The following is a 21,020-nucleotide window of genomic DNA, read 5'->3' as shown; positions in this document are numbered from 1 at the left end:
AATTTGAAGAATCTCTATTGACTTAATTTACACTGATATGCATTAGAATAGTTTCTGGCGCATTCAGAATCAAAATAATTATTACAGCAACATTCAAGACCAGAAGCCATCTAGTTCCCATTTAGATAACTAAATGAGGGCCAGACTTACAAAAGTAGAGAATTCACCACATTAATGTATTTTCTTTTTCTGTAATCTGAATTATTTTTTTTTAATAACTGTCTGAATAGCTTTGTGGGGCCAATATTTAGAATGGCACAGATATATTTTGGAGCTTCTCTGCTTCAAGGTCCTTTCAGAGATCATGGGGAATCCAGCAGACTATCTTTCTATACAAAGATAAACACTGCTTTGCAATTCTTTGCAGTTAGGTTGCTGTCCATAAAACCTCACACTGACTTTCTTGGAAGATATAACACTTGTCACCTTCCAGGAACCATAAAAAGAATCCCTAACACCTTCAGGAACACTTTAAGTTTCTGAAACAGGGTCAGAGAAAAGCATTGTAGTGGGAGAAGGAACCTGAGGAATCTTAACAAAACCCCAATCACTGGAGCTGCTCAACTGTAATACCATGAACTTGCGTCTGCTGCTGTTTTGTCTGCAGGGAAGTCCCAAGAAAGAAGATCTAGTGATGTCCTTGAAACATGCAGCTATCAGAGTCTGAAAATGATCCGTCGAAGTGTTTAGAGAGCTCCTCCTGCCGGCTGTTTCCTTGGCAGGCCGAGCTCTTGCCAACAGACCCGAATTTTGGTTTGTCTGGTCAGAAGTTGGAAACGAAGGGAGGCAAATCTCCTGCCACAGTCTTATTTTCCGTGGCAATAAACCAGCATGACCCCACAATGTCTCTTGTGTCACTGCCCATTCACTCTCTCAGACGGTGATGCCCGGGAGCGGGGCAGTGCGAGGAGTGGAGGGGAGCAGGGCTGGCAGGGAGGGAAAGGGCCCTGGGGTAAAGGGGCACAGTGGCCAAGCAAGAAGAGCTGAGCAGGTCCAGTGATGGCAATCACATTTACCAGGAGCCCAGGGACTGTCAGACAAGCCTGCAGAGATGAGCCAGGTCTGAGGCCAAGGTGGAAAATCAAGACAGCAAGTCAGGGTCAGGAGCAAGGTCCATAGGCAGGTGTGCACACCCCTACAGCCTGCTTGAGGCGAGAACAGAGGACAAGGGCAGCTCTGTGCAGTGGCTCCCAAGGGAAGCAGGGAGGCCCCAGCAGGCTTCTCCCACCTCTTTGGCACACAGATCTTTCCAGAGCAGTCTGATGCCAGGTTATACTCCAGCATATTGGGACAAACACAGGCATCCAAGCCTGTAGGACAGGGTAAAGGGGTTGCAGAGTCAGCTGGTGCACCCAGGGCCCTGACAACACACTGCCCAGCAGTCAGCAGAGAACATAAATGTTACCTGGAGCACTGACAAAAGAGTCAGGGTACGGACACACACAAGGGTTTGGCAGCATGAAAGATTGACAAGGTGTTCTTCAGCTGTTTCAGGGTCTGGTCAGGAATGACCTTTGCAGGGCACAGTATGTGTGCTTTTGTTTTGCCAGTCCATTGGAAAAGGCTTCTTTCTAAGCCAGAGTAGATTTAAAACTGCCATTGAGATGTAATGACAAAGCACCTCCAAGTTTTTCACTTATAAGTTAAAACAGAAAAAAGAAGTGTAAACTAATCCTGTCTTCCTAAAAAAATACTCCTCTGACATTTCAACTGCTCCATTCTTTGATGACACAATGTCCCAAAAGAAGAAAGCAGATGAGACATACTGGCATCCCCTTTCCTACCTCCTCACTGGTGACATTTGCCATAAGCTGGCATTGGCTAGATCTCATGGGTACATACACCACTCCAAACTCCTAGCCCTGCCTGCATGAGGGGGTAAAACATCCTGAGGCAACAGAGCTCAAGCAGCAGGTGAGAACTCTCTTCAAAAAAAGGAGCTTGTCAAATCAACAGGGAAAAACCTAACCCTTTGGAAAAGGGTGACCATGAGTATCTCATTGAGTTACAACAGGAAAAATCAAAAACAGACACAAAGGAGAAGGGAAACGATGTCAGGTGAGCATCCCAATAGTGTTTCCAGCTGGACTGATGCAGATACACTGCTTAGATAAAGCTAGTCTGTCCTGCAAAGGTGGTGTGACTACAGCAGACACAAGTCTACTGGAAAAGCAACATCTTTATCAATATTGATTTTAAAACTCTCCAGATTATGTAAGCTGTTTTGGAAAAAAAGTCACATTTACAAGAGGGACCCATAATTTTGCTGTGATGGTCAGGGACATATTTTGTCTCCTCCTGTATGGAGTACAGAATGTATACAGACTGTTACTAAATGTGGTTCCTCTGCCAAGCAATTGTATTCTCCCACTTTGTGTTTCCAGTGTGAAAACTCTAATGAAACATTTTAAACCAAAGCCGTTTCCTTGGAGCTGCCTCTGACCTTCTTTTCCTCCTCTCTCAGCCAAATCTCCCTGCCAGGATGAATTCAGAGCTAATGTCTGCTCCTCCCACCAGGCTTTTGGATATGTGACAATATCCTAGTCACTGGGAGCTGTGCCTGCTGGTGTCCATTGTCTCGTGTCCACTTTGGGAGAGGGCTTTTAAGGAAAAGCCCAGAAAGAATTATGAAGAGTCCAATGATTTACAGGAATGGTCAACCATGTAGCTAGTTTCTGCATGCATCTATCCAAAACTTTTGAGTCCTTGGCAATTAATTCACAAGGCTCCAGCATGGGAATGGTTCAAGGCTCAAGAAGAGGCTTTTGAAAGTTTAAAAGAGAAAAAAAAAAAAAAAGGAACACAGGACCAATCTCAAATTAGTATGACCCTGTCCATCAGCTAGAGCTGTGGTAGGGTACTGGGGGAAGTGTAGGGGGAGTGCCTACCAACCTGCTATGCAGAGCCTGGTCTATTCCTTAGCCAGGTCCTGACAGGCACAAAAAAGGGGATACACCCTGACCAGAGAGGAGCTGCTGGCTGTGCTCTGTGGAATGTGTCTGTTCCATCAGTTCAGTGACAGGCACTACACAGACATGCAGTCTGATCACAGCCACTGCCCAGTACAACCAAGCAGCTACACTGTGATGCTGATGTCCCCACGCAGTGGAAAGAGCTAACCTGGGATCCAGGAAAGCCACTACTCCTAACAGAGAGGCTGAGTAGAGAGCATTGCCCAGGCAGAACTGGGGCAGGTCTGTGGGACTGGGGATATAGACATCAGCCAGGTGCAGCACAGGCCAACAACAGGGCTCACAGTATGCCAGAGTACTAACAACCAGGTGTAATCTGTGGGGATGTTGTATGCCCATACCCCGAGGTGTCATCTGTCTCAGTGAGTGATGTCCTCCACACTGCCTGCCCCATGCAGTTTGGGTACATGGACAAATACAAGCTTTGATAGAAGGCAAAACTGCTTTCTCTCAACATCTCCTGCAATCACACTGCAACAGGGTGCAAAAACCTTTGCAGATATCTATCCCAATTCCCACATTAAATCAGTAGTTACTTGACAAATGCTTTCATTTAGAGACAGATACCTGCTAGGAATTCACAACTAAGCTCAAGCCCTTTGTCTACAAACTCTTAACTTTTCTTCTTCTGCCCCCTGTCCCCACTTCCATCAGTGTTCTGCAATTTGCCAGCCTCCTTTATGTCTCAGTTATGTCTTCACAATGAGAGGCAGGCAGACCCATGTGCCCACAAACAGAAAAGCTCCTCCAGCTCACAATAACTCAGCAGGCTTCTGTGATTTTCAGAGACTGCATTACTGTGTGCCCATGTCTGCTGTCAAATTACTGCCTGGACACAGGCTCCACGGCTAACCTCAACCTTACCCCAGACATGAAACTGTCCCCAAGCCCTCAGAAACATCCATCTTCTCTTTTGCAGCTCTTCTTACACAAAGTGATGTAAACCTGGCTGGTGCTTTTTGGAAATAAAGAACACGCTTTACCTCTCCAAAGCCACGTTACGACTTTATGTCTACTTTCTGCAGCCTACTGGGAGTGGCTGTGCTCTGTATCATGCATTTAAAACACATCAAAACAGATTTGAAAGGTGGACAGTGCTCCTGAGGTTTCTAAAGGAAGACAGAGATAAAAGCCATAACCCCCCCAACAACAATCCTTCACACACAGCTGAGACTTAAAAATAAAATTTAAACCTAAGTTCATTTTCCTCTTTAGTGCAAGTTCTGGCAGTCCCAGGACTGTTGTAACTTCTAACTGCTTGTCACAGCTTTAACATCACAGCAGTGAGGAAAACCCTGAGCGCAGTAACTCCAACCTTGGCTGCCCTCCCCCTGAAACGCCCACCCTGCCCCACTTCATCTGAGGCCATGAAAAGACAGCAACAATAGGAAGCTGTTCCTTGGGCTCCTACAAGGGAAAGTTATTCTCATGTCCTGCCTTATTTAAAATACCTGCACACAGGAAAGGCAGCATGCACAGAATCACAGAATTGTAGGGGTTGGAAGGGACCTCGAGAGCCCATCGGGTCCAACCCCCCTGCCAAAGCAGCTCCCCAGCTCATATTGCACAGGGCAGCGTCCAGACGGGGCTGGAATCTCTCCAGAGATGGAGACTCCACACCCCCTGGGCAGCCTGTCCCAGGGCTCCCTCAGCCTCACTGGGGAAAAGTTCTTCCGCATGTTGGTGCAGAACTCCCTGTGCTCCAACTTGCAGCCATTGCCCCTTGTCCTGTCTCCACAGACACTGAAAGGGGGTTTCCCCCTTCATCCCATACTTAAGGTATTTATAAACATTAATAAGATCCCTCCTTAGTCTTCCTTTCTCCAGACTGAACAGTCCCAGCTCACTCAGCCTTTCCTCATAGGGGAGATGCTCCAGACCCTTCATCATCTTCGTAGCCCTTCTCTGGACTCTCTCCAGGAGATCCCTGTCCTTTTTATACCAGGGAGCCCAGAACTGGACACAACACTCCAGGTGGGGCCTGACTGGGGCAGAGTAGAGGGAGAGGATCACCTCCTTTAACCTGCTGGCCACACTCTTCCTGATGCCCCCCAGGATCCCAAACAAACCTGGAACTGAGGCAAGATTTTCTCAAGTCGCAGATGTTACTGACTGTAACTGCTGTTGTCTGTTTCGACCTTCTCCTCGAGGTGTCTCCACCTCCCATTACAATGTCACAGCAAAAGAAGTTCCCCGGTGGTCTGGAAAGAAGCAAAAGAGCAAATGGCAAGACAGAACTGAGTGTTTATATAACAGAAAAGGAATGCTAATTCAACAATTCAGAGAAAGTAACATTGTTGCCTAAAAAGCAGAGAAAAAGATTTCATTGACAGAGGGTGCTACTAACAGCAACATTTTCATTAATAAAGCACTCTGTGCCCCAAATCCTCAACATGTTTGAGGAAAAGGAATACACTACTATTCTCAGGGGGTTACAGAAAAAGTGAGGCATGAGGCATTCACAGGGCTCTGTCAGAGCAACTGACGACTTAGTACCAGAATGACAGATAGAACCCAGGCTTTTCAATCCCTGTTACTCAGTTATGTGCATTATTTTGACGCAGCCCTTGGATTTACTCATTTTAGTGTAGGCTGGGTAAAAAGGAGCACTAAAGCAGAAAGAAACATGGGTTCTACATCTTTAAACAAGATTTTTTTTTTCTTCCTGTGGAATGGCAGCAAGGATACCCTGCAGCAGCAGGTTTTCTGTGCAGCCATAAAGCCTTCATCCTCTTGACTGTGCCGGTAGCCAGGATAACCCTCAATCCATATTCTATGCCCAGTGCATGCTGCGGGAGGCAAAGATAACAAAGGCTGTGACAGAACTCCATCAGGGAAGTCCTTTTGGGCCCCATTTCCATCAGCTCATAAAAGGAACAGCCTGGACCCACATGCTGGGCTCTGCTAAGGCTGCTCCAGGCTGCAGCTCTTCATTTGCAAAAGAAATGACCCATTCATTTCTCTCTGACCTCAGCAGACACTTCAGACTGCTGACCTCATCTGCCAATGGCCCCCACCACTGCTGCGAGTTTCCTCAAACAGGTGCTCCCAGACTAAACCCTCTGCCTTCCCAGGCAAGCTGAACTAAGCCAGCCTCCAGCATCCTGTCTCAGGGCTCCCAGGGAGGTGTTTGTGCACAGGTTGGGAACGCTGGGCCCTCAAAGCATTTATTTCCTGTCCAGAAAAGCAGAGGCCATATAAAAAGGAGGTGCAGATGAAAGGATGGAATTTAACCGAAGTTAAAGATGTACTTAACTTGTGTGTGTGTGCACACATGTGTGAAAACACAGATCTCTTCCCTGCAACTACTGACAACTGCACTCCATGTTCATGTGTGGCTGCACAAGCAAGTCCTGCAGTTCCTACAGAGAACGGAGTGGCTTGTGACTGGGGTGTACACGTCCCTGCAGCACACTTCCAGAGTCAGCTGTGTGTCCGTGGATGAGAGGTGACACTGATACTTAAGTGGGGCAATCCACCTGCTTGTGCTGCAGGAGAGAGACAGTCTCTTCAGACATGCTTCACCCAGTTACCCTGGCACTTCCAGCCTCATTATCAGGGGTATCACAATCTGTATTGACTTTTGTTCTCAGCAGCCCCAGCCCAGGGAGAAGATTAGGCCTTTCACAGCTAGGCACAGGGTAGCCAGTCTCCTGTCAAAGGTCACAAAGGCATTTAGTGGCTGAACTGGGAATTCAGTGCTGGTTTTAAGTCCAAGTTCAGAGTCCTGCTCACTGGACTAATCTCTAGGCAGTGACATTTTTCTACTGGGCAGAGAGGTGGGAGCTGTCAGGTATGCCTAGAAGAATGCCTCAGACAAGTCACAGACATACCCAGCACAGACTAAACCAATATTTCAATGAAAGAGGCGTAAAAATAAAGCAAACCAGGTCAGTTCTTGCACTGGTCTGCAAAGAACACCCAGTTATCATAATGAGCATAGCCATCTTTAATAAGTGAGCCAGTTTGGAAGCTGAGCTGCTTGTTCCAAGTGCCACATACGCACCAGCTCTTGCTACTGGCAGAAGAGGCCTGTGAATCAGAGCCCCGAGTCTGATGGAAGAGAAACCTGGGCATCTCAAGCTGCTTTCCCCAGCAGAGAACAACCCTATTAGTTTGAGAAAGTCCCCTGCCTGCTTTCTCTCTGAGTAATTAAGAGTGAAATCCTCCTCTCTGTGACCCCAATGCTCTCAGCCTAGGCTGATTTACACATGAAAGGAACCCTCTGAGGGGCTTTCTCCCTTTCACATTCACAACCAGGCAGGACCTATAAATAAAACCTTTCTGAAAACAGGAGCTTTCAAAAAGGTCTGTGTATGTGCGCAAATGTATAGGAGAGAAAGGGAATGGGTGTGTGCACTTGAGTATGCGTGTGTGTTTGCATGCATATGTGAAGAGTGGGTGAGAAGAATGTGCATTCATACACCAGCCTGCATGCAAACAAGTGTACTGGGAGAGGCATGTACACGGTGCTGTGAGTGTGCACAGGTAGTAGGGAGCACTTACAGGAGAGAATGTATCCAGGCTGGTTTCCAGCTAGCACGGTTCCAGTGGACCTTCACCCAAGTCAGCTGAGTCACTCTGGAGTTAGATGTGAAAAAAATCAGAGCAGATTTAGACCCAGTTGTGCATCTGAGTGCGTGCTTGTGATGCACCCTCCCTCCTCAAAGCAGTAAAGTACTTGCTGAACAAAACACTGGTGGTTTACACTGCTTTGGATATAAGGTGGGAGGTAACAGAGGCAGGGCTTGTGGTATGTGCTCCATGGCTCTGACAGAAGGTGAGATTTTTAAAAGGCTGCAAAACTCAGCTACCCAGGAGAGGGGAGTGATGCATCTTCCAGGGCTGTCACCTTCTGAAAGTAATTTTGGGTTTGTGGGAACACAAGGCCTCTCAGAGTTTAAAAAGTAATCAGTGAGACTGATACTATGAAAATGAAGGTCAGAAAAATCAAACATGACACCCACCCTTACAGTAAGTTACAAGCACAACACCTGACATAACTCTCCTTCTGCCACTGCTCCATCCATCCACGTGTCTGCAGTCAGGGTATTTCTCCTTCCATGAGGCCTAAGGAAGACCCATGCAACTCCAGGAAACTGGCAGTGAGTGTCACCCTGCCCTAACACAAAACAGATGACACGAAGCTCTGAGCCCAGCCGGGACAGACAGGGTTTCATGAGGCAGGTATTGGTCTGTGAGTCTTTGCCCCAGTAAGAGGCAGTGTTTTAAGACCTGGCTACGACGTGATGATTTGAGAACTGGAAACTTTTCACTCCACCACTCCTGACCAGCTGAATCGTTTGCTTACTGAAACTGTGCCTCTGCTCTAATGGCAGCAGCCGAGCTGCACGGCTGGAGCCGCACTGCTACTCGGTGGGAGACTTGGTGGGGAAGGGGAAGGGTGCTGCACCCTGCACTGCTCTGGCTTCAGCACTGCTAATGGCAGCTCTTAGATCTCTCCCCTACCCAATTCTTATGCAAACCTTTACAAGAAGCAGGCAGAAAAAAAGCACAAAGCAGGGGACATACGGAGCGGAGCGCAAAGCCCCCCAGAAGTGCACAAAGCGCAAAACCTCTCTTTTGCCAGTTCAAAAAACTCTTCCCAGCTACTTGCACTAGGCAGGAGTGCGTGAGCAGAGATGCAGAGCTCCCCTCCTACCGAGCTCGCAGCTAAAGCCCTCCCCCAGTTCCCAGGGTCTTCAAATGAAGATTTGCATAGTACTTCCAGATCATTCCCGAGAGAAGGGACAATGGCCCTCTCAACGCCCTCTTCCCCCCTCCCTCCTTCACTTACAAAGCTGATAAAGCCCTGGTGAAAAGGGGAACAAAGGATTTACAGATGGCAGAATATTGATTTCTGCCATTCTGGGACTACAGGGAGAAAGATGAAGAACCCCCCAGAAACTCTGTGAAGTTTGAGACACAGGGGCTATCTCCACAGCCGGCTCTGCGTTCGTTAACAGAGCGTCTTACAGAGGAAACATCACTGCAGAGAGATGAGCAGGGTCCCTGCAAACTTGAAAACGCAGAGAGATGAGATCAGAGTCTGAAATCCCAGTGAGCACAGTCGTTGTTCCCAAACCTCCTCACCGGAGAGACGCTTCCAGCGAAAGCAGCTTGCCACCAGGCGGGCCAGCCCGGCATTGCTCTGAGCGCCTTCCGTGCAGTCAGCTTTTATCTTATCACTGACCCACGCCGTGTCCCGTGTCCTCTTTCCCCTGCTAGCCACCGCTGCACCTAGGGAAAACATCAGAAAAAGGTGAAAGACGAGTCTTTGGGAAAGCAGCCTTTGATTCGGAGTTACAGCAGAACCTCCCTATCTTTAAGCTCTTCAGCTTTCAGGGCCATTACCTGAGGCTGCTGCTCCCTGCCCTCACAAGCATTTCTGTGCTCAGTTCCTACAAACTCAAGCTTTCTTTCCTGCTACCAACTTTTTTCCAGCTTAGCAAGTCAACCACACCTCTACTGAACACAAGCTCACTGTGAGTGTTCATATTTTGCTAAACCAAACAGTAATATGATCCAAAATGTCCAAATCAGGTACTGCACATCTGTCACTGCTGGAGACCCAACAGGAGACACTGACTGGGGAGCCAGGTCAGATTATGGTTCTGGCCCACACTGAAAGCAGCTTTCTTAAAGTAACTTCTTCCCCCCCCCCCCCCCATCTACTTTTTTCCAGGGCTTTTTTCCATAGCTTTTCTGCACTCTGAAAGCTCCCAGGATGCTGGATCTTTTGGAAGAAACTTCCTCAGAAAGCTGGATTTAAGAGCTGGGGTTTAAAGGTGATAAGCTAGTTTCTAAATCAATCAACAGGCCTTCAGATAGGTCAGTTTCAGGTAAAACTCACAAGAAGTCCCCTCTGTAAGGCAGCAGTGCAGCCCAGTGAACTCAAGGGGGGCTCCTACACCACACAGCCTAAGAAAGTCTGATTTTAAACCAGTGCAATTGTAGTGAAACTGCCACTGTACAGGTTCAGGACAGCCCTGAACTCTCCGTGAGGCCCTTGGAGCTCCATGGGTGAAAGAAACGCTCACACAGAACTTTTAACCTGGGCAGGTGTGCTAGGAGCTGGCACTACTTCACACTTCTCTCTGTGAAGATTTTCTTCTCTGAAGAGCATTTTCAAGACTGTCAGAGGAGTGAAGGCATCAGAGAGAATTTGAGGTTCAATAGAGGCAAGTGCAGAGGTCTTGCACCTGGGAAGGAATAACCACTTGAATCAGTACAGGCTGGGGATGACCTGCTGGAGAAGAGCTCTGTGGAGAAGGACCTGGGAGTCCTGGTGGGTGACAGGGCCCTTCCAACCCCTATGATACTGTGATTCTGTAACTAGGGAGAAGCACACCTTGGTTGCTCTCACCTGCTGACAAACACCTGCATGCTGTCTTTTGAGCCTACTGCAGCAGCACAAGTTCTTTTTATTTTAGAGAATATCACTGTATGGTTCCTTCCTCACCCTAGACAGAAGTTCGGTTGTTTTTCACAGAATCACAGAATTGTAGGGGTTGGAAGGGACCTCCAGAGATCAAGACCAACCCCCCTGCCAAAGCAGGTTCCTTAAGTCAGGTCACACAGGTCAGCACCCAGACGGGTCTCAAATCTCTCCAGAGATGGAGACTCCACACCCCCTGGGCAGCCTGTCCCAGGGCTCCCTCACCCTCACTGGGGAAAAGTTCCTCCACATGTTGGTGTGGAACTTCCTTTTTTAAAGTCTGATACAGCATCTCTCATAAGCCTGAATCCAAAGGAGTGCTGGAAGAGGTAATTGTGATATAATACAGAGTAACAAACACACCCAAGTGCTTGGTTTACACCACAAAGATACAGTGAACATAAACAACCAAGCAATGATTTTACACCAAGGTATGCTTCACACCAGCCTTCCAAGATCACAGCCATCTTACCATTCCTACATGTTACACAGTGAATTCAGACACAAGTTCTTGTGCTCCCCAGCAGCACACACGGGTCCCATCCAACAACTGTGCCACGTGCTCTGGTCTTACCAACAGGTGGGACAAGGTGAAACAGAAGCCTGGGCTACCCCCAGCCAGAGCAGCACTCCACAGCAACATAATCCCAACCCAGGAGCTCCTGCACTTTCCTTCAGCTCCTTTTCATCTTTCACAGATGCCAGTCTTGTATGACAGTGAAACCTCCTCCTCCCAAAAACATACATATGTTGTTAGGAGGAAGATATAATTCCCTCATCATCATCCCCTCACAGACCATACCTTCCTACCCTCTTCCTCCAATTCCCATTTCTCTGCTTTCCCACTCAATGCATTTCAATCTCTACAGCCACTACCAGATGGGCTGTCTCATTTCACTGTGGGGTTTTCAGTGCTTGAAAACATACCCTCCATCTCCACAGCTTCCACCAAGGTCAAACAGCAAACCACCAGGCTCCAAGTAAGAATTACAATGAAACAGGATAGAGATATTTGCAAATTACTAATGTTTTTTTTTTTTTTTTCCTTGAGACTTCATCTGCATTCAAGTTATGTTGTTATTTCAGCAGAACCATTTCAGGAACCCACATAACTCGAAAGACATCAGCGGGTACAAAGCTGCATTTCATTAGCGATAAGCAGCTTTTTACTGCCGTGACTGAAACTGTTTTCACACCCCAGCAGCGGGACCGGTCCTCAGCGTGAGAAGAGCCACAGCAGCACATGTGGCAGCCCCTCTCTGCCGCTGCCCAGAGGGACTCAGAGAGAGCTGCCCAGGCTGCGCGCTGAGGGCAGCGCCTCACAGGATGCCAGGGCTGACACCTGGGCTGCCTGCACCGGCCACGCCCGGGGACACCGGGCCGGGCCGCCCCTGCACACGGTGCCGCTCGGCAGCGGCCTTCCCGCTGCTCGCAGCTCCCGCCCAGCGCTGCCCTTCCACAGGCGGTGGAAGCCAGGACAGCTCGCTGTATCCCAGCCCGGCAGCCCCTCCGCAGCCCGCCAGCCTCCTTCGCTTCGCCCCACCCAGCTGCCCCTGTCCTGTCCGCCCTTCGCGCCGGGGAACCGCTCCACACCCCTCCCACAGCCCCGCAAACCGGGCGCCTCCCCCTCCCCTCATGATCAAGATGGCGCCGGTCCGCCCCCTTTAAGGCCACACCGCCGCGCCTACGTCACTAACAGTCCCGCCCTTCCCCGCCCATCAGGGCTTGCGCATGCGCAGCAGGGTGGTCTGAGCCCTCAGCCGCTCAAGGTCAGGCTCAGGGTGGGCGCGCACTGCGCACGCTCGGGCTCGTCGGCCGCCGCGAGTTCCGGTTCCGGTGGGTTCGGCGCAGGGGGAGAGGATGGCGGCGCTCGGAAGGGTGAACCGGCTGCTGCTCGGCGCCGCCGCGCCCCGCTCCCTGCTGGGGCGGAGCATGTCGGCCGCGGCGCACGACGACAGCGGAGGTAACGGGTCCTTGCGGGGCGAGGGCGCAGCCGGGGCTGGCGGCTGGGGCGCTGCTGCCCTTGACGGCCGGTGCCCTCTGCTGCGGGTCCGGGCGCTCGGCAGGGCCTTGGCGGGGAGGGGGGGGAGGGCCGCGGCCTGCCCGGGTGAGCGCGGGATGCCCGCGGGAGTGGGGAGCTCTCCTCTCCCCAAACCCGGGCTGACCCGCGCGGTGCGGAGGGACGCGGCGCGATTCCCCGTCCAGGCGCCGGTCGCCTTGGGGCCGCGCTCGGGCCGCTCCTGACAGCGCTGGCGGCTGGAGTGACTCGGGCCCCGCGTTGCCCTAGCTCGGCTGTGGAAGCTCTTGAGCTACGTGGTGGCTCTGCCCGGGGTCGGTGTCTGCATGCTGAACTGCTACCTGAAGGCGCAGCATGAGCACGAGAGGCCCGAGTTTATCGCCTACCCTCACCTCCGGATCAGGACCAAGGTAGGTCTGCCTGCCCTCTCTTGGGGTGGTTTGTTTGAATTCGTTCCCCAATTGCAGAGTTTCACCTTAAATCACTACAGTGTCTGGTGCTCTCCCGCCTGCTGCTGTGCTGCGTACAGAGCCCTGATTTTAACTCCTGGCTTTGTTTCTGAGGCAGCAAAAACGTTTCTCACAGCTCAGGTGAAGTACCCATGGCATGCATAGGCCTTCCCACTGCTGAAACACATTTCAGTCCTGGAGCTGCTGTACTTAAGCTAAAAGCTAATGAGGTGGGCCCAGATTCTCAAGACAGGTCCAATAGTACAGCACAGCTGATGTTTTGGCAAGAGCAAGGATCCTGTTGTCTATAGACAGGGAGAGTGTTTTCCAGCTCTTCCTTCCCACAGCCTGGGAACAGATGCCAACTCAGTTAATCCTTGTCCCATTGCTGAGTCCATGGTACTGCTGATCTCCTGTGCTGCACAGATCTCTCTGCTGCCACTGGTTCACTTTCTTTCTTCTTCCAACAGCCTTTTCCTTGGGGTGATGGGAACAAAACTCTGTTCCACAACCCCCACGTTAACGCTCTCCCAACCGGTTATGAAGATGAACACTGAGATCCTGACCACAGCCAGAACTTTGGCTCTTCCTGTCTTGTGCCAGAACGTTGTGTGGGGAAACATCATTTAGGGAACCATCACTTAATCTCCATGTTCCTTCTACGGTGAAGCTGAAGAGTGTTGCAGCCTCTGTCTGTACTTGTGTAGAGGTCCTTTAAATAAACACCTCTGAACTTGAGTTTAGGATCTGATTTTTTTGTTAATCTGAATCCTTACAAGTCCTTTAGTTCAGAGTTTGATTAGAACATTGAGGCTTCCCACAGGATACAGTGCAGGAGTCAGGGTTTGAGTACCCCAATGTCAAAACCTGCTCCTGGATCTGGTAACACAACAGAAACACATTTGGCATAGGATATTAATTCCATACACTTCACGTCTGCTTTAACTGATGACTGTAAACCCACAGCCAGATGAACAGGTATCAGCCTCATACTGCAGATTAAAATTCAATATATACCAAAGCACATTCTCCATAATCAGCTACTGCAATATTTATTAACAGTCTCCCTTCTGGGAGAAGGAGCAGCAGCAAAGATGTTTAATTAAGCCCTGTGAGCCTCCACAGTGTTAATCTCCAGCTCTCAGATTTTCACATTTATCAGCCTGCATGTTGCTCACAACTCTGCTGCTCATAAAGCTGAATCAGGTTGTGCAGAGTCTCTCATCCATGTGCTAAAAATGGAAACACAATTTTTTCTCCATTGCATATGTCTAATACATCAGTGTCACTCAGAAGCCTCTTAACCTAGAAAAGCTTAATTGTCTTCCATATTTAACAGCCAATTCTAAAGCCTTGACTCTGTTCCAATACAATATTCATTTTGAAGCTTTAATTCTCTGCACATAAACCATTTTCCAATTCTTTCTGCAACTTGTGTGTGTTTGTGCATGGTATGAAGGGAGGGCTTAGGGCTTGGCTGTCATTAACACTCTCTTCCCCAGAAGGAAGAACACAGTGGCTGGCTGGGCATCTTGCTGCCGAAAGGAGCAAGGGAGGGCAAGTGAGCAGCTCAGTGAGTGCTGCAGGACACCCCTCCCCATGTCTTAAAGCAATTTATTTCATCCACTTAGTAGTAAAATGACTGCTAAGACAAGCTTTTCTGTGTTAAAAGCACAGAACAAGGCACTGATGGGCACAGTGTTTTAAAGGTGACAAAGCACCACTACGTTCATTCCTACGAGAGTACCACAGAAAAACACACTTCTTCAGTTACCAAACACCTGCATACTTATCCTATTTACAGTGTCCTTTCCCTACACTTGCTATTTTAATCTGTACCTGAGGGACCCAGCAGTTGGAAGTGTCAACAGCTTGTCTGTTTAGCCCTGTACTGACCCGGCAGGAGAACAGGAGTGTGGCTCACCCAGTCCCCCTGTCGCTGAAGCCAGGGGGAGAAATGGCCCCATCTGCAGCAGCTCCTGATCCTCTGCACAAGTCCCACACTGCTCTCAGTGTCTGGGGTCAGTACTGACAGCCTGTGGTGCAGACAAGCCTGATAGTCTGAGAACTGCAACTTGGGTTTAAAATTAAAAAGACCCAAAGCAACAGTAAAACCTCTGAGTGATCCTTCAGGTAGTGCTTAGAGGCAGAGAGTGAAGCTCACTTTCTTCCTCACTAATGCAAGGAGGAATAGGAGTTGAATTCTCATCTCTCACCAGGCAATATTTTTCACTTTCACCTGTGTTGGTGTAACAAGAGGGGACAATTTTTTTCCCCATCCCTGTGCAAAGGTCAGTGGAAATCTCTTCCCTGCCACAGCGCTTAGAGGGCTGCTGGACGGGCTGGATCCCCACCCCTTGCTTCCCTTCCAAACACCTCCAGCTGCTGCAAGCATTTCTGCCATTTACAACCCAGGGCAGGTAGCTGCTGTTTGCTGTCCTGGGTGTGAAGTGCACAGAGTCAAGGAGCAGCTTTGTGAGCAGGTCTGGGGCTTTTACCATCACCAGCTGTCCAGCAGCAACTCAGTGTTTCCCTCGTTCAGCACGTGCTTTAAGTGCCACAAGCAGAAGTGTAGCAGGGATGGTGACCAGCCCAGTGCTCTGCAGCAGGGTGGGAAAGGACAGCCAGGTCTGCACTGCAGCGTTACTGAAGGAAAGTGTAATGCTAAAGGAGAGAGAACCCAGCTCCAGGATTGTTTCAGTACCCCAGGCAAGGCTGAACAAGTAGCCTCTGCATTAAAAGTGGCTTCTGTTGCAGGCCACCTCCATCCCTCCTGGGTGTCACAGACTCTACTGCACAGTTATCTAGTTGAACAAAATAGAACTTGGTTATATTTATTTTGGCTAAGTTATTGCAGGTCCAAGACAGTGCTTTTACACCACTCTGTTGCTGACACAAACCAATGCTTCAGCCCCTCAGCATTCAAGATCATATAAACCGAACTTATGTCACCAGAATTCAGCAGCAGAGAGAAGACAAAGGAAATCCACACCTCTTCCCAAGTCTCTTTAAACACTTCCAAGTGTTATATAAATAAACAAAAGAAATTGCTAACAAAGCAGCTTCTATCTCTGCCCACCCCAAGAAGCACTTTACCGTTACAGAGGACATTCAATAGGAAGTTAGTTCAAAGGGCTTCACACTGTTAGGTGCTGCACCACCACCACCACCACCGTTCACTCAGAGGGCAGCAGGAGTTACATGGTCCAGTCTCTTTTTTTGGTGGCTGTTTGTACCAGCAGAACCAATTCCTTCCTTCCCAGTAAGCAGCTTAACACAGGTCTTGCCCTGGTGGCCTGTAGGCTTGTCATGCCTGGTGACGCTGCTTCATCTGAAGGCTCATATCAGTGACTCCCACCCCGACTGCTGAGGTCAGGAAGAGTTTTCAGTTTTCCCTTTGCTTGGGCCCATGAACTCCAGGCCTTCAATAGGTATGTCCTTCTCCTTGATGGCTTTCTGCAAAGAAGAAAAACAAACCCAGGGAAGTAAACTCGAACCGTCTGTAGTGCTCAGGGATGTAAGCTCTGCTACCAAACCCCACGCAGGGAGGGTAGCCTGGAGACTGGTTTGGACAAAGCTTCGGTAGCAGAGATGCTCTGCAAGCACCACGAACTCAGGCTGCGGCTCCTGGCCCAGCGAGGCCTCGCAGCCTGCGGAGGAGCAGGCTCCAGGAGACGCCGCCGGCATCAAGCGCCGCGACGGCAAATGGCGGCGGAGCTGCGGGCCGGGGCCCCTGCCGGCGCTGCCAGGAGAGCGGTGAGCGGAGCCCGGCCGCCCGGCAGCGCAGCGCAGCCCCGAGGGCGGCGGCGGGCGGCGGGCGCAGCACGCACCTGCACGCAGAGCTGGTAGCGCTTGAAGAGCTGCCCGCAGGGGTCCCCGGCGCTCTCGCCCTTGAGGAACTTCTCGGCGAACCAGCGGTTGAAGCACTGGTCGTACTCGCGCTTCAGCTCGGTGCACGCCTCGCCCACGCTGTTCATGGCGGCGGCCCGGCGCCCCCCGCGCCCCGTCACCGCGCCGGTGCCCCGCCCGCCCGGCCGCGCCGCCGCTCTGACGCGCTTCCGGCGCGGGGCGCTGACGCGTGGGGGAGCCCCTGGTAGCGCGCGATGCGGGCGCCGCTGTCCCTCGGGCGGTGGCTCCGCGGGGCGCGGCCGCCGCTGCCTCCCGCCCGCGCCCCGTCGGCGGCGTCCAGCGGGTCCTCCGCGCCGGTTCCCCCGCGCCCGGCCTGGCAGCGCGGCGCGCCGCGCCCGGCCCCGCAGGTAGGTAGGGTGGCCCGGCCGGGGGAGAGCGGGGGATGGGGCGAGCGCAGCCCCGGAACGCCGCCCCGGGCGGGAGATGGGGGGGAGCCGGGGCTTCGGTTACCGCCGGTTTGCCAGGGGAGCGCAGAACTCACCGCGCCTCAGCGGACGGAGGGGTGGGGGGGGGCGGCCGTGCCGTGGAGCGAGGCGTTGGTAGCGGCGCCGGGCTCGCTCAGCTCTGCCGCCGCTGCCCCGGCGCGTCGCTGCGCAGCAGGCGGTGACGGTGGCGGTGCTGGATCGCTTGGAGCACCTGGCCTTGGTGGATTTCCGCGACGCGGAGGGTGTGGAGCGGCTGCAGAAGGCCATCCAGTTTGCCGAGCAGCTTCACGAAGTGGACACCGATGGTGTGGAGCCCATGGATTCGGTCCTGGAGGACAGGTAACGGGCCAGCAGGCTCCTTTTGGCTACTGAGGTACCAGACCACTGGCTTTTGTAGCTTTTCTTTTCCCCTGGGAGTCACCCTGGTTACGTGTGTGGCCCCTTTGCTTACAGAGGAGCCTTGCCATGGGTTTGTGTGGAAGGAGGGTGGTGTTGGCACCTTTAGGTGTAAGCGCAGCAAAGGTGAATCCCAGAATGGCAGAATGCCAGGGGCTGGAAGGGGTCACCTAGTCCAACCCCCCTCCAGAGCAGGATCACCTAGATTATCACACAGGAACACATCTAGGTGGGTTTGAATGTCTCCAGAAAAAGAGACTTCACAACCTCTCCAGGCAGTCTCTCCCAGGGCTCTGTCACCCTCACAGGGAAAAGGTTTTTCATTATCTTCACATGAAACCTCCTGTGCTCCAGCTTGTACCCATTGCCCCTTGTCTTCCAGTTCCTTTGTACATCTTACTTGTCATGAATGATCAGCACACGCTGCTCCCCAGATATCTGTGGCAGTCTTAGTTACTTCAGAATATTCCAATAGTTGTCTTACTGCTTACTTCAGACCCAAACCAGGTTTAGAGCTAAGTCACGCTTCCTACATCATAGAAGTCTTTAAATACAAGCCAGTAATTTTTTAGTAAATTTTGTCTTTCAGGTGTCTGTACCTCAGAGAAGATGATGTTACAGAAGGCAACTGCACAAGTGAGCTGCTGAAAAACGCCAGAGAGAAAGTAGAGGAATATTTTGTAGCCCCACCAGGTATTGTCCTGCTTCTAAAAACCTCCTAATCTTCCTTGAGTTATCCTGAGGAATATAACTGCATTTACTTTCAGAAATACTAGCTGGTAATAAGGAAGGACTAAAATAAATAACTGCAGCCATCCATGTAAATGGCTCTGTGCTCTCTCAGTCCCAAAGCAGTACAGCAGCTCACCGTACTCTGAAGGTACCTCACACGTTGAGCAATGACTTACAGGAAGTCAGACAGGCCTTGCTTTCCTTGCTTGCTCAGGAAATGTAAGCTCCCTATGCATAACTTAGCACCAAACTGCCCCTTTTCAGTGTCTGTGGGGACAGCACAAGTGGCAGTGGCTGCAAGTTGGAGCACAGGAAGTTCCACACCAACATGGGGAAGAACATTTACCCAGTGAGGGTGAGGGAGCCCTGGGACAGGCTGCCCAGGGGGTGTGGAGTCTCCATCTCTGGAGAGATTCCAGCCCCATCTGGACTCCGACCTGTGCAATATGAGCTGGGGAGCTGCTTTGGCAGGGAGGTTGGACCCCATGAGCTCTCGAGGTCCCTTCCAACCCCTGTGATTCTATGACTTCTCTGGTTTATTCTAAGTCGTACTACCCAGAAGGTAATTTGCAGCTGGTCTGATGCAACTTTTGTTTCCTATCAGGCAACATCCCTTTACCAAAGCTGGAAGAACGAGAGACTTTCCTGCAGAGCTCTTTGTGAAAGCCCAGAACCCAAACGGGGTTTCAGTATTTTACTTGAAAAGACAAAGCTTTGTGCAGCCACGTCTGAAACCCCCCAGCATGTATCAAAAGGAGAACACTTGCAAGACAACACAAGAGAAGGAGGAAGGTATAAAACCTTCAGCAGTCCTACTGAAATACTTGGTGTCTGTGAAGCCAGAATGCAGCCTGACAGATGACCTCAGTGCTTTTGTTTAGCAAAGGGAATTCGATGTGAGTCTTTTAGGATAATGAATGGCATAAAGAGAACATCCAAAGGCAATGCTTAAAAACCCCAGAACACTATTTTTGCCTCATCAAGTTTATCAGGAAAGGGAGAGGTTAGAAGTCTGTATTTCCCTGTTTCTCTGGCTCTGCCCCTGTCAGAATTAACTAAGCCTGTTAGGAAGGAGGAGTCTGTAACGCTGCTGAGTGCCTGAAAAGGCACTTTGAGAATATGATGCACTCAAGTATTTTTCTTCTACTAAATATTCATTCTATCTCTGTGCCCCATGTCTGTATGGGTTACCTTCTGTTTCCCACACTGTATTTTTATTCTCACAGACTAAATACTCAGAGTTGTGCATCATTTGGGAAAGTACTTCTCAAGCACAGAAATGACTGCCAGAAGTATTTCTGTCCACAGAATGTGTATCTCCTGTGGCAGTGGCAGTGTGGATTAAGCATTTTTTTCTTTTCAAAAAAAGCACTGCAATTATTTGTGTTATTTAAATTATGGCTAAACTTGTAAATAAAGAATGTAATTACTTGTGAACTTGGCATTTCTGTTCTGTTGGCACAGTGAACTAAATATGTACTATAACTTATTTTTTGGTTGGAACAGGTTATAGAAGTATAAGAACCCCAGTATGCTTGAGTGTAGCAGGCAGACATGCTAGCAAGAAGCAGCAGTAACTGTTCTTCCTGGACAATGCCCCATCCACCCACAGATTTAGGAATCCAGAATTATTTATTCAAATTTGTGTTCTTGTGCATGGAGTTATGTCCTGAGGCATAGTGGAATTTTCTTCAGAAGTGCTAGAGAAGACCCCTGAAGTTACTGAAATCTCAGTCCTGAGTCTGCTCTTGCAGACAGAAGGAAAGTATGCTCCACTACTGTGCAGGCACGTGCAGAAACTCACCTCCTGAGATGCCAACATGTCCAGTGCATGTGCTTTATCTTTCTGCAGAGAAGAGCCATTGCTCCCACTCTGTCTTTCCATACATCTGCATGATAAGCACTACCAGCTTGGTGCCTGTGTCCCTGCCTGCCTTCACGAGCATGGCTGTAATGACTATCCCTCCTGTGAGCTGTGCCTTCCCCATACCTGCAAACACTGGGCAATAGATGTTGGAGATTAATCATACACACACTCTTGTTTCTTAACATCTCAAAGAAGTCAATTCATTACATGCTATTTAATAGAAAACCTGGGATGAGTGAAAAGGACTACAGCTCTTTGCTGGTATGAGAAATCACAGCCACTGGGTAGGATCTGCTTTCACTCATCACCCTCAGAATGCTGTATGCTTGGCAAGATTTCCACTGTTTGGGGTTTTTTCCTGGAACTGACTTTTTTTTTCCATATTTCTCAGAGGAAACACTGTTCCTACTCTCGTTTGGGCAGTTACTTCATTAAGTTTCCGTGATAGACACACAAACATAGCTGCATAAAACATGTAATTATTACGATACTTGAATTCTTTCAAGGGTGTTGAGTTAGTTATCTAACCCCACTAATCCAATTCTCTGCAAAGCTGTAACACCACATTATTTGGAGATTCAGCCCCTGCAAATGCTACAAGTTTTACAAATATACAAGCTCAGCCTAAAAGTCATATATGATACATAAATCACAACAAGGAAAGACCTCAAGTGACACCATACAACACAGAGAATTAGCAGCTTGAGAAATCTCTGCTTGTTCTACCTATTTTGGCCCCTTTTTGACCATCAGAGAGAATGGGGACATGGGGAAGAGGAATTTGAGAGTAAACTGCATGGCCACAGGAGCTTCCA

At 50.0% G+C, this 21,020-nt stretch overlaps 3 protein-coding genes across 5 annotated transcripts; 2 read left to right on the top strand and 1 right to left on the bottom strand.

Moving 5' to 3' along the window:
* Positions 1 to 12,214: 12,214 nt before the first annotated feature.
* COX6A1 (cytochrome c oxidase subunit 6A1) lies at positions 12,215 to 13,614 on the top strand. Its single transcript, XM_084271847.1, has 3 exons — positions 12,215 to 12,373; positions 12,698 to 12,837; positions 13,347 to 13,614. The coding sequence occupies exons 1-3, from the start codon at positions 12,271 to 12,273 to the stop codon at positions 13,431 to 13,433; spliced, it is 330 nt and encodes a 109-aa protein (XP_084127973.1). The 5' UTR covers positions 12,215 to 12,270; the 3' UTR covers positions 13,434 to 13,614.
* A 2,068-nt stretch (positions 13,615 to 15,682) lies between these two features.
* TRIAP1 (TP53 regulated inhibitor of apoptosis 1) lies at positions 15,683 to 16,878 on the bottom strand. The gene is made up of 2 exons (XM_084272296.1): positions 16,707 to 16,878; positions 15,683 to 16,332 (listed from the first exon to the last, which is right to left on the bottom strand). Exons 1-2 carry the CDS (start codon positions 16,851 to 16,853, stop codon positions 16,249 to 16,251), a joined length of 231 nt encoding a protein of 76 aa, XP_084128422.1. The 5' UTR covers positions 16,854 to 16,878; the 3' UTR covers positions 15,683 to 16,248.
* Positions 16,879 to 16,971: 93 nt separating this feature from the next.
* On the top strand, positions 16,972 to 19,769 carry GATC (glutamyl-tRNA amidotransferase subunit C). Of its 3 annotated transcripts, none has more exons than XM_084271893.1 (4): positions 16,972 to 17,132; positions 17,386 to 17,549; positions 18,196 to 18,299; positions 18,943 to 19,769. In XM_084271893.1, the coding sequence occupies exons 1-4, from the start codon at positions 16,980 to 16,982 to the stop codon at positions 18,999 to 19,001; spliced, it is 480 nt and encodes a 159-aa protein (XP_084128019.1). In that variant the 5' UTR covers positions 16,972 to 16,979; the 3' UTR covers positions 19,002 to 19,769. The 3 variants fall into 3 exon arrangements, with proteins under 3 accessions (XP_084128019.1, XP_084128018.1, XP_084128020.1); XM_084271892.1 differs by having other exon boundaries at positions 17,383 to 17,549; XM_084271894.1 differs by having other exon boundaries at positions 17,383 to 17,549; positions 18,179 to 18,299.
* Positions 19,770 to 21,020: the final 1,251 nt, after the last annotated feature.

Source organism: Gallinula chloropus (genome assembly GCF_964237585.1).
Source record: "Gallinula chloropus genome assembly, chromosome: 17".
In the NCBI taxonomy this organism is placed as follows: domain Eukaryota; kingdom Metazoa; phylum Chordata; class Aves; order Gruiformes; family Rallidae; genus Gallinula; species Gallinula chloropus.
This window is presented reverse-complemented; position numbering and strand designations above follow the sequence as displayed.

What these genes read in the sequence shown, in the direction of transcription:
- COX6A1 (XM_084271847.1), top strand. Translation starts at nt 12,271, where the DNA reads ATGGCGGCGCTCGGAAGGGTGAACCGGCTGCTGCTCGGCGCCGCCGCG. An exon ending in GGCGCACGACGACAGCGGAG is followed by an intron (nt 12,374 to 12,697) that starts GTAACGGGTCCT and finishes GCGTTGCCCTAG; the next exon opens with CTCGGCTGTGGAAGCTCTTG. An exon ending in ACCTCCGGATCAGGACCAAG is followed by an intron (nt 12,838 to 13,346) that starts GTAGGTCTGCCT and finishes TTCTTCCAACAG; the next exon opens with CCTTTTCCTTGGGGTGATGG.
- TRIAP1 (XM_084272296.1), bottom strand. Translation starts at nt 16,853, where the DNA reads ATGAACAGCGTGGGCGAGGCGTGCACCGAGCTGAAGCGCGAGTACGAC. An exon ending in GCTACCAGCTCTGCGTGCAG is followed by an intron (nt 16,333 to 16,706) that starts GTGCGTGCTGCG and finishes TCTTCTTTGCAG; the next exon opens with AAAGCCATCAAGGAGAAGGA.
- GATC (XM_084271892.1), top strand. Translation starts at nt 16,980, where the DNA reads ATGCGGGCGCCGCTGTCCCTCGGGCGGTGGCTCCGCGGGGCGCGGCCG. An exon ending in GATTCGGTCCTGGAGGACAG is followed by an intron (nt 17,550 to 18,195) that starts GTAACGGGCCAG and finishes TTTGTCTTTCAG; the next exon opens with GTGTCTGTACCTCAGAGAAG. An exon ending in ATATTTTGTAGCCCCACCAG is followed by an intron (nt 18,300 to 18,942) that starts GTATTGTCCTGC and finishes GTTTCCTATCAG; the next exon opens with GCAACATCCCTTTACCAAAG.